The 11670-nt window shown below is 35.6% G+C and overlaps 2 protein-coding genes across 3 annotated transcripts; both read left to right on the top strand.

Annotated features, from left to right (window-relative positions):
• The first annotated feature begins 1224 nt into the window (after nucleotides 1-1224).
• On the top strand, nucleotides 1225-7186 carry LOC136224442 (DNA repair protein RAD51 homolog 4). Of its 2 annotated transcripts, XM_066012777.1 has the most exons (11): nucleotides 1225-1313; nucleotides 1821-1918; nucleotides 2088-2167; nucleotides 2258-2373; nucleotides 2479-2560; nucleotides 2814-2948; nucleotides 3029-3121; nucleotides 3206-3296; nucleotides 5660-5730; nucleotides 6035-6190; nucleotides 6455-7186. In XM_066012777.1, exons 2-11 carry the CDS (start codon nucleotides 1831-1833, stop codon nucleotides 6491-6493), a joined length of 951 nt encoding a protein of 316 aa, XP_065868849.1. In that variant the 5' UTR covers nucleotides 1225-1313; nucleotides 1821-1830; the 3' UTR covers nucleotides 6494-7186. The 2 variants fall into 2 exon arrangements, with proteins under 2 accessions (XP_065868849.1, XP_065868848.1); XM_066012776.1 differs by lacking the exon at nucleotides 1225-1313 and having other exon boundaries at nucleotides 1558-1918; nucleotides 6455-7185.
• Nucleotides 7187-8835: 1649 nt separating this feature from the next.
• On the top strand, nucleotides 8836-10635 carry LOC136224441 (cytochrome P450 93B2-like). Its single transcript, XM_066012775.1, has 2 exons — nucleotides 8836-9748; nucleotides 10027-10635. Exons 1-2 carry the CDS (start codon nucleotides 8858-8860, stop codon nucleotides 10633-10635), a joined length of 1500 nt encoding a protein of 499 aa, XP_065868847.1. The 5' UTR covers nucleotides 8836-8857.
• The last annotated feature ends 1035 nt before the right edge of the window (nucleotides 10636-11670 follow it).

The raw sequence follows: 11670 nt of genomic DNA on the forward strand, positions 1-11670 counted from the left end.
GGAAATCGGGGGATAAGCTGTGTTGTCCAAAAAAATTTGGTGGAATGGGGTTCAGAAAGTTGCATAATTTCAACTTAGCTTTATTGGCTAAACAAGGTTGGCGACTTTGCTCGAATCCTGAGTCTCTTGTGGCACGAGTTTTTAAGGCTCTTTATTATCCAGATAGCTCTTTTCTTGATGCATCGTTATCTGATGGGCCTAGCTTTATCTGGCGTAGTATTATGGGTGCTCAGGAGTTGTTAAAGTCAGGTATTCGCAGGTTTGTTGGGGCGGGTGGTGAGGTTCGGATTTGGGATGACCCGTGGCTCCCTGATGATCACTTTCCGTATATCGAAAGTGAAAAATTGGATGGTTTAGGGGTGGAAGTGGCAGCTGATCTTATGGAGGAGGGACGGCGGTCATGTGATGTTGGGTTAGTTTCGGGCATTTTTGTTCCTCGGGATGCAGAACTTATTCTCCGTATCCCTTTATCTAATAGGGTCGATCATGATGTGTGGTACTGGAAAGATGATCGACGGGGCAACTATACAGTTAAAAGTGGGTATAGAAAGCTTATGTCTGAATTTGGAACAAATTGGTTCATTAATTCTCCAGTATGGAATAGAATTTGGAATTTTAAAGTGCCCCCTAAGGTTAAGAATCTTCTTTGGCGGGTTCTTGCTAACTGTTTCCCCTCTAAAGTTGCGCTGAAAGCTCGGATGGTTCCAATCTCAGATTTATGTGAGCTTTGTCATGGGGCGGTGGAAGATTCTTATCATATTTTTCTCAAATGTACTATGGCTCGAGCTATTTGGACTCTTTCGCCTATTGGGGATGTGGGAACTCAATTTCATAACATTTTTTATTATTGGGGCTGGATCTTCGCTAAATCGGTGGAGCTTGTTGAGCTTGTAGCGGTATTATGGTGGATTATTTGGTGTTATAGAAACGACATTGTGTGGAATCAGAAGGATTCACAAGCCTCGATCCTGTACCATTCGGCCGGTTCCTTTCTGCAGGTCTGGAAGAGAGCACAGGCGTCGGTTTCTCCTTCAGGCATTCCGACTGTGTCAAGCCCGACGGTGTGGCAGCGGCCTCCAGCAGGCTTTCTAAAACTAAATGTGGATGGTGCTTCGTTTGCGGACGAGAATGTGGCTGGCTTTGGGTGTATCGTTCGGGACGAGTTGGGCCGGTTTGTTGCGGCTAAAAATGGTATCTTGCAGAGTTATCAAGATGCATCGTTTATTGAAGCGCTATCGGTCCGTGAAGCTCTCAGTTGGATCAAAGACCGTGGATGGAAGGATGTTATCATTGAATCAGATTCTTTGATCGTGGTACAGTCTATGACCTGCCCGTTAGAGGTTTCATCTCCTTTTAACGCCTTAGCCAATGATTGTCATTTTTCATTGAACGAGTGTTTTAACTGCTCTATTCGATTTGTCTGTCGTTCCGCAAATTCTGTTGCTCATTTGTTAGCTAGAAGTAGTATTTTACCTTTACATCGGGGTGAGTGGTTTTCTGTACCCCTGATTTTATTTGTAATACGCTTCTTCTTGATTCTTAATATATGCTTCATTGGTTGTCAAGAAAAAAAAAAAAAAAGTTGTAGTTGTTTAAGAAAAATATATTAAAGTTGCAGTTGGTTGGTACTGTTAAAGTAAATTCTCTAAGGTTAAATTTGAAAGTTTGAAGAAAGGTTGAGTCCAATTGCAATTTTAGCAAATCTGGCCTAGTGGATTCCAAGCTGGGCTTTAGTGTTTTTGAGAAGTGGGCTTAAAATTCCCCACTTTCTTGCTCCCAACAAAGAAAGAAATCAAAGAACTCTTCCATTTTGATGTCAGAGCGAAGAAGATGGCGCCATTGAAGTCTCTTGAAGCTGATTATTCTATTTTTGACTCCAATTTCCAGTCTTATTGTGCTTCTCACGGCATTTTCACAGGTTCGATTTCTTCCTGATTTCTTACATTATCCCTTAAATCCCTCTCTCACAGTTTACATGCTTCCTTTTTCATGGTGGCTGTTGGTTTAATCGGTTCCTGAACATATTTAGTTCCCCTGGAAACTTTAATCGGTTCCATCTAATTTGTGATTTTGTTTTTCATACTTAGTCGAGGATTTCCTCATACAAGACCTCAGCTTGTTGGCTGCATTTGCTGAAAAAGAACCCAAGCCAAACAGATTGAACGAGGTGGTTTTAATTTTACTGCTTTTTTAGCTGAATTACTATGGTGCTCTTTGTTAAGTGCATCTTTAACCAATTGCTGCTTCGAGCAATCAGGGGATCAGCCAAGTCATTTCTATCATAGACAGGTTACACCAACCGTGGGTGAATGGTTTGCAGTTGTTGGAAGATGCTCAACAGAATAAGCATGTTTTATCCACTGGATTGGAAGGGTATTCTTGTTTATCCACCTGATAGGCTAATGCTTATGTAGCTCTTCCTAACAAAAGATTGTTCTTTTGATTTTTAATGTATATGAGGTGATGTGTATATATCAGGATTGATTTTCTTCTTGGAGGTGGAGTTCGGCAGGGACAATTGACAGAATTGGTTGGGCTATCATCATCTGGTAAAACACAAGTAAGAACTCTTCATTTCAAATAGCCAAGTATTTTTTGAATGCTTGTGATGAGTTTTCTAGAATGTATAAATTTTAGGCCTTCTGTGTCATGACTGAAATAACCACATCATCTTCCATGATTGAGCGAATTTCAAAAAATCGGAAGTGCTTTTGGCTGTGAAGAAACAAAATGATACCCCGAGATCTTTTACAATGCTTCGAGAGTGACTTATCTGTATCTAGTATCTAAGACAAATTCTTGGTTATGCTAAGGTTTGCCTACATGTAACTGCAAATGTTGCAAAGCAAGAAACGGGTAGCGTTATTTTTGTGGACACGGGAAACTCTTTTTCTCCTCAACGAGTTGTGCACTTTGTTGGTCAGAGTTCGGGTTCTGCATTTAATCAGGTTAAATACGTTTGGGTTCATTTATTTTCCTCTATTGTTTGTTTGAAAAGCCAACCTCATCATGTCAATGTCTTCTTCAGAGGGTAATGAGCAACATACTTTGCCACTCTGTGTACGACATATTTTCCTTGTTTGAGCTGCTACATCAGCTAGATATAAGTTTAAGATCCCAGGTACCCATTAAAAGAAACAATACTTTCTGTTGCTTTTGGTGGACAATTTACTTCCTTGTTGTTCAACATTGATTGCTCATTCAGGGAAACAAAGGAGATTCTAAGGTGCAATTATTGATTGTTGATTCAGTCTCATCATTGGTTTCCCCAATCCTTGGCGGAAGTGGCTCACAGGGTATGCAATCTGTATGTGCAGCACAATTTTCTTGATTTATTACTGATAAGAATCAGACTGGTAAGGTAGACGTGCTGGCCCATCTTACCCATGGGCCAAAACTTTGGAATTCTATATGAGAAGAGGAAATAGACAAGTAGATGGATAGTGAATTGGCGGTTGGCTTGTGATACAACTTAAATGTTGCAGGGCTGTGGTAGGGGGAATATAGGGAGAGAGGGAGCAGTTTGCAGGATGTCCTTTTTGCTTTTAGTCAGATAAGGTGTCTTGGCTGGTATTTGGGCAAGGGGGGAGGTTTCCTTTCTTGAGTCTCTATATTTTCATTTTTACCATTCATCTGTATGTGCAGCACAATTTTCTTGATTTATTACTGATAAGAATCAGACTGGTAAGGTACAAGTGCTGGCCCATCTTAATCACAAGCCAAAAATTTGGAAAGTTTATACGAGGAAAGGAAAGAGACAAGTAGAGGGATAATGAGTTTGTGGTTGGTTTTTGATACAACTTACAAGGTTGTAGGGGTGTGGTTGGGGGAATATAGGGAGAGAGGGAGCAATTTTCAGGGCCCTTAAGGTGTCTCGGCTGACTTTTGGGCAAGTAGGGAAGTTTCCTTTCTTGAGTCTCTATTTTCATTTTTACCATTCATCACTCAATAAGTTTCATCCTACCAGTAGGGCTGTATCTCCTATGCTTTGCTGGTATTAATGAAACCATGAGTTTTCTGTGAATGTGTGTGATCAAAGAGGGGAGCAGTAGACGAAATGAGATGGTTTTGGCCCAATTGTCTCATGGCCCAAAATATGGAATGTTTATACCGAGAAAAAGATGACATGTGAGGGATAGGGCTGATGTATGAGCTGGAAATGGTTTGACTTTGGAGAAAGTGCAGGACGGGCTGGTAGTTACATTGGCAGGCTGTCTATTCTGAGCGTATCTTTTGTATATTCTTCTATTTTCCCTATAAGAAAGCGTGTGTGGGGGGCTCTTATGAGTAGCTAGAGATAGGGGGATTTTCTCCTTCAACCAGAGTCCTACATTTCTATTTCTGCTTTGTCATGTTTCTGTTTTTGAACGTTGATTTCCTTTCATTCAGTTCCTTCATTGTTGCATAAACTATTGTGTGGTGTTCTTGATTCTGATTTTCTGTTTTTCTTCCTGAGTTGTGTGGGTTATTGCTGGTATGATTTTGTTTGGCTAATCTGAGTTTTTAGTTTCTTAACAGTGTGCTTCTGATATATTGCTGTTGTGCGTGTGCCGTGTGGCTATCTGTTGCTGTGTATTGAGTTTCTATCAATTACATTATGATTTGGTTCCCTTCAAAAACTTATTCCAATTTCCTACATGATTTCCATTTTTCCTTCCCTAGGTAGGAGTAAGTCATCCTTTTCTCTACAAACGTGCTTTCAGCAAGTATAAATGAAGAAAACTTTAAATTTTTTGGCTAGGCTTCTTATCAATTTATATAATGTGTTTGAACTTGGAACATACAAGGTCTTACTATTTGGTTGAGCAGTTGAAGTCATGGAGTGTTTTAATGTTTTGCAAGTTCTGAATTCTTCACACGCTACCTGTTCTCTCTGAGGAATTATCATTGTTAACTAAATCAGTACAATTGATTTTTGCATTTTCTCGACTTCACTACTAAGATCTAGCATGCTTATTTTTGCCTTTGTTTGCAATGAAAAATGAAAGAACTTAGTCAAAGAGCTGTATTTGTACTTCAGCTCAATGAATAAATGGGTTTGGGGTAGCAATTGATCAGACTACAAGTTCAGATCTTGTCCTCAGAAAGGAGAAATAAAAAAAATGAAGCTTAAACTTTGGTGCTATATGATTGCTTTGGTATCATTCTGCATTATTGCAAACTATCCATGTGGTTTATGTTATTCTTGCAGCAACGAAATTTGCAATTTCTTTTGATATTTTCAGAACCATTTCTTAGTTTTGAATGATTTTGAAATGATAATGCTTCCTAGTCGTTACCCACTATCCACTTCAAATAATACATTATATATTCTCATTTGTTGAAAGGCATAGTTGCTTTTACCTTTCTAATTAATACTAAAGTTGATATCTTGGTCGACCACAAGCATCAGTATGGTCCTTGGACACATAAAATCGGTGTCCATATGATAATATCTTAAGTTCTATTCAGTTATTTAGGCAACTATTTGAAAGGCTTATTCTCTATATAACAAATTATCCCTCAATAGATTGTTTTTTCTCTTTTGAAATTGCTCGGGATCTTAGCCTTTGTTTTTTTCGTTATTTGTCTTCTCTATTACAGTTGATGAAGTTATGTTTATATGCATCATGTTTCTTTGTTCATTGGAATAACTTTGTGATTGATGGGGTTATTGCAGGACATGCTTTGATGACGTCTGCTGGTGTCTTGCTTAAGAAGTTAGCACATGAGCATAATATTTCAGTACTGGTAAGTCTTACTGTTAAACAATTTGGAAATTCTAATTTTGATTTGCTTTTGAAGGAAGTTAATTGAATTGAATTTTAGTTTCATCAAATCTCTTGTTTGAAGAAAAATACAAGGAAAGAACCCTATTATTTTCTTTAGAAAACAAGCTGATTTTTTGAAAGAATTGTAAATCATGTAGGAATCTTCGAGTTTATTGATTTCAAATGATTTATTCAAACAACGCCTTTATGTTTGGCCTCTCTAATTAAAGTATTTCTCTGCCTTTTGGATCGCTGATCATTAACTTTCGGATTGTTTGTTGAAGTTGACGAACCATATGGTGGGTGGAGAGGGAGGTCATCCAAAACCAGCTCTTGGAGAGAGTTGGAAGAGCATTCCACATGTGAGGCTTCTGCTCTCCCGTGACCGTGATCGTGGAAACAATAACTGCAACATTTCCATTCTCAAACACCCTTCCTTGGTAACTTCTTTCATTCATCAGTTTGTAATGTAGAAAAAAAGATCAGCTCTTGCCTATTTATTTGCCAAACGGACTATTATGTCTTGCTCGTGGGAAAAAAGGCCGGTTTCGTCCGAGTTTCAATGAGCTGCTTTATATATGTTGTGACTAAGTTGATGCTGTGTTTCCACTTCATGAGGCAATTTGATGTAACAACTGCTGAATTTGCTTCTGATTTGCATAAAAATGTACATTTACAAGTATGATTCTGATATTTGTTTTCAGGCCTCTGGCAAGGCTGCAAACTTTAATTTCCAAGACTAATTGGAAGATCGATTGAACTACAATTCCATTCTAGGATAACATTTGGGCTGAAGAATTAGATGTCACATACATCTTCTTACTATAAGCCGTGGCGGAGCCAAGATTCTACATCGGGGGACTAATTTTATTCTTGCAGCTAATATCAGAATTAGATGTATAGAGTTGAGGGAAATATTCTAAAGTCCAGAGAGCTTGGTTATTTGGTATATTGGAGGCTAAAAAATTAGAAGTGGTCAATCTAAATCTAAAAGGGGTAGACATCTTTAAAGGTTTACAAGTCTAATGCCAATTTCTTAAAAATTATACCATTTTTTATATTTTTTATTTTTAGTTATAAATTTCTTAAAGCTTTATATGTATAAAAAAAGAGCGTTCATGATTTTTTATATTAAAATATATATTTTAACAAACTCAACTATTTTAAATATTCAAATAATGTTTTAATATACATCAATATAAATCAAAATTGAGGGCTATTAAGATTGAAATCACCGCTATTCAGGAGTGGAGTCGCTAGTCGAGGGTCGGAGCCTCTTGAGCTCTGGCTAGATCCACCGTTGACTATAGGTGCGTTTAGTTTTGCTACTCTTTGTTTTTGTTGGTAGCTATTAACTATTTATTATTGTTACCAGTAACTCTAGTAGTCGAACAATGTTTATTTATTTATTTATTTATTTTTATAAATACTGTTTTTCAATCTTAAATCTTAATAAAATACTGAAGGTAGTATTATGTATGCAAATTATGTGCTTGCATGGTTTTTTTTTCTTATATTTCAAACAATGTAATAGAAATGTTTGATTATGATTGAGAGACAATTGTTTTTAGAGTTAAAATGTACCACCAGCCAATGAAGTTGGAGCTAGGTTAAAAAAGGTAACTGAACTTTATTTTGTTTCAATATAGTCATTAAATTTGTGTATTCATTTAAATAAAGTCATCCTAACAGATTCATACAGAAAAAATTATTGGAATAATGATGTGATTACCACGTTGGAAAGATTTTACTTATACGTATAACAATGATAGTCACGTGGCAACTATATATATGCCACGTGATAGTCAAATAAATAAATAAAAATAATTTTTTGGTTGCTATGTGACAATTTCAAACCGTTAAGTAAATAAAAATATGTTTTTTTTTTGTGTTGTCATGTAACTATTGTGTTATACATAAGAGTCAATCATTTTCAACGTTAATATTTCATGTTTTTTTTTGGTCTGAAATGACCATAATAGCTTATATCCCTACAATTTAACTGTATTTAATTGTGAGATTTGCTTATTTTGGCACCTCTTCTAATATTCTGTTTTCATAATTTGATACTATATATCCGTGTAATTGGCACCTCTATATATGATTTTAGAAACAAGGTACACATGTGCTATTAATATTCTAATGTAAGAAATGATACCATTTTTTCTTTGATGTTTTCAGCATGGACCCATTTTGTCCAAAGAACTACGGACTGCTTTGTATCAAATTGAATTACCGTATTTACATCGGATTATCCATGCATTATAAGGATGTAGCAACTCTAAGGAAAGTCCGAATCTACACCAAATCATCTCATAGGATAGTGTTCCTAAGAAAGATTACGTCCCTATTGCCAATTGTCTCATAGGATACAACAGATTACGTAAGCGAACTTTTATCGTGTGTACAGAGAACAATATGAACGTACGGAGAACATAAAAATTTCAGAGACTATTTGTATGGAAATTAATAAAAAATTCGAACTCGAATGGACATGTCTTTTCAGCTATGAAGCACGGAAACTCTTCATGACATGCGTTTCCCCGTTTCCGGCAGATGTGGGAAACGGAAACTCTCGGAAGCTGATACGAAACGTTTCCGGGCACGTTTCCGTAACTACCCAAAATAGTTTAACATTTTTTCCTACCTATTTCGATTAAAATTCTGGAAATTCAAACTTTCTATTTTGCAATTCCTATTCAATCTAAAATTGGGAAAATAGAAACTTTCTATTTGAAAGATAATTCATTCCTTGTATCCTTCAATTTAAAGAACTTACCCATATTTCCTTCTCTTATAATCTTCAATCTCTTGAATCTCGATTGAGCTTGAACTTTCTTTCTCTTGTTCTTTAATCTTGTTTTTTTAATGTATTATTATATTTTTAATATTCATAAATATACCCCTATATTTTTAATATTTACACGTTTCTCCCACGTTTCCGTTTCCTATGTTTTTCAGAAATTACTTTTCCAGTATCCGTTTCCGTGCAATATAGCTTTTCAGAAATGAACACTACTGCTCATGTATTAGCCAAACCAACCAAATAATTGATATGTGCTATAATCCTCCATTACACATACTAAACTCATTGCATAAACATCAAAATGATAGTTGTGATATTATCATCCTTGGCTGCAATCTTCATCTCTCTAATTTTCTTCAACATCATCAAGAGAAAATGGCAGAAACTTCCTCCAAGCCCTATTCCCTTACCAATCATAGGCCATCTCCATCTTCTCGGACCTCTAATTCACCAAACATTTCATAAACTCTCATCCAAACATGGTCCTTTGATCTATCTGAAACTCGGTTCAGTTCCCTGTGTTGTTGCTTCAACTCCAGAACTAGCCAAACAGATCCTTAAAACTCACGAACTCACCTTCTCTTCTCGAAATCAATCATTCGCCATTGATCACCTTACCTACAATTCATCCTTTGCCTTCTCACCGTACGGACCTTACTGGAAATTCATCAAAAAGATCAGCACTTTCGAGCTTTTAGGCAACCGAATGATGAACCGTTTTGTTCCCATCAGAGAAAAGGAATTGAAATCATTTCTTAGAAATTTGTACATGAAATCGAGAAATGGGGAAAGTGTTAATGTGACTCAGGAGTTGATTAAGTTGTCTAATAATGTAATCTCTTTAATGATGCTTAGTATGAGATCTTGTGATTCTGATAATGAAACTGAAATTGCAAGATCTGTTGTTCGTCGGGTGACTGAGGTTTTCGGGGAGTTTAATGTTTCTGATTTTATTTGGTTTTGTAAGAATCTGGATTTTCAGGGGCTTAGGAAAAGGGTTGATAGTATACACAGGGATTATGATGGGTTGCTTGAAAAACTTATTACAGAAAGGGAAGAAATAAGGGAGAAGAAGAGAAATCAAGTTGAGAAATTTGAGGGTATGGATTTTCTTGACATTATGTTGGATGTTATGGAGGATCAAAATTCTGAGATCAACTTGACTAGAAATCATATCAAGGCTTTGTTTTTGGTAAGTTCTACTTTATTTTGGTAACTTTTCATGACAGCAGACAAAAACTCTGGGAAACTGGAAACTGATATAAAACATTTTTCCAAAATAGCTACTAAACATTTTCAGATTGTTTCTGTAGTTACCCAAAATATGAAACCTGTCTCATTTTTTAAATAGGATCTCTGTCTATTTCGATAAAAATTACGAAGATTCAAAATTTCTATTTTGCAATTCCTATTCAGTCTAAGATTACTAAAATTGAAACTTCATTTTTGACTGATAATTCCGGTTTTCAGGATTTCTTCACAGCAGCAACAGATACAACAGCAATAACACTAGAATGGGCAGTTGCAGAACTGATAAACAATCCAATTATTCTCCAAAAAGCTCGAGAAGAAATCAATAGAGTTGTTGGAAATAACAGAATTGTTGAAGAATCAGACAATTCCAATCTGATTTACATTCAAGCAATCCTGAAAGAAACTTTCAGGCTCCACCCACCAGTTCCTATGATAGCCAGAAAATCAACTGGAGATTGCGAAATCAATGGCTACAGAATTCCTGAAAACTGTTTGCTTTTTATTAACACATGGTCAATTGGTAGAGATCCCAAAAATTGGGAAAATCCATTAAAGTTTGAACCTGAAAGATTCTTGGAGTCTTGTTGGGATGTTAAAGGGCAACATTTTGAGTTGTTGCCATTTGGAAGTGGGAGGAGAAGCTGCCCTGGAATATCTTTGGCGATGAAAGAATTGCCTACTACTCTTGCTGCTATGATTCAGTGCTTCGATTTTAAGATTAATGGGGATGTTCTTGATATGACTGAACGGCCTGGATTGACTGCTCCTAGAATTCATGATCTGGTTTGTGTTCCTGTTTCATGTGCTCCACATCTTCTTGCTTGATCCCATTATATATTAATTGAATTCTTCTTTTGTTTCATAATTCTTTTTTATTTCTGTCCATAATCGGAATGAGCTGGATCTACGTCGGCGCCTCTGTCCCTCTTTCAACGTCTTAGTTTGTATACCAATTCGTTTCTTTCCTCAATTAACATCGTCGTGGTCATAATTGTTAAATCGAGAGATATAAGTATCTAAATCATAACCTCAAAATATGTATCATAAACATATTAAATTATAATTTGTATCATACAAATAAACCTTTATATTAAATCATAACCCAATTAAATCTAAGATGGAAGACTTACATAGAAACTTTCATAAAATAAACTTCGACATAAAAAACTTACACCACACCAAATTAAATCTAAGATGGAAGACTTATATGTTGTCGTGGTTTATTTATATTTATCATTGTACCATTTGAAGGCTTGGAAAAGTGACACACATGAGATTCTGCTTAAAATGTGGGCCTTAATATTGTTTTGAGGTGTAATTTATATTTAGTTGGCACCAATAATTTGTTACCATCATTAGACATGCTCTAATAGATGCAACAATATTATTAATATTTGAATTAGCCAAAACACGAAGCAAGGAGCTAGTGTTAGAAGCAATAAAGCAAAAAGTTCCAACTGAGAAATTTTGAAGAGGGAGAGAACGCAACACCCCTAACCTTTCTATAAGGATTAAACCGATATTGATTTCTAGATAGAGCCAATATAATTCTATTGTTTTGTTAAGAAGTTTCAATTATCATATATCATCATGTTATAATTTATCTAATTTTACAAACAATGAATGAATTTGAATAATAATAATAACAATAATAAATAAATAAATAAATGCAAAGTTGAATCTGAATATCTCTTAAAGAAAAATTAAAATTAAAAATCAAACATTATTAATGCAGTTATGATCAAATTTTGACTCTTTGAGAGAAACAATTACAAATTTGTAACTTTGAAATTCTGAATTAGTATAACTCTAACCATTAAAATAAAATCTTTAAATTAACATGATATAATTATTCTATTA

This window comes from Euphorbia lathyris, chromosome 3 (genome assembly GCF_963576675.1).
Source record: "Euphorbia lathyris chromosome 3, ddEupLath1.1, whole genome shotgun sequence".
In the NCBI taxonomy this organism is placed as follows: Eukaryota; Viridiplantae; Streptophyta; class Magnoliopsida; order Malpighiales; family Euphorbiaceae; genus Euphorbia; species Euphorbia lathyris.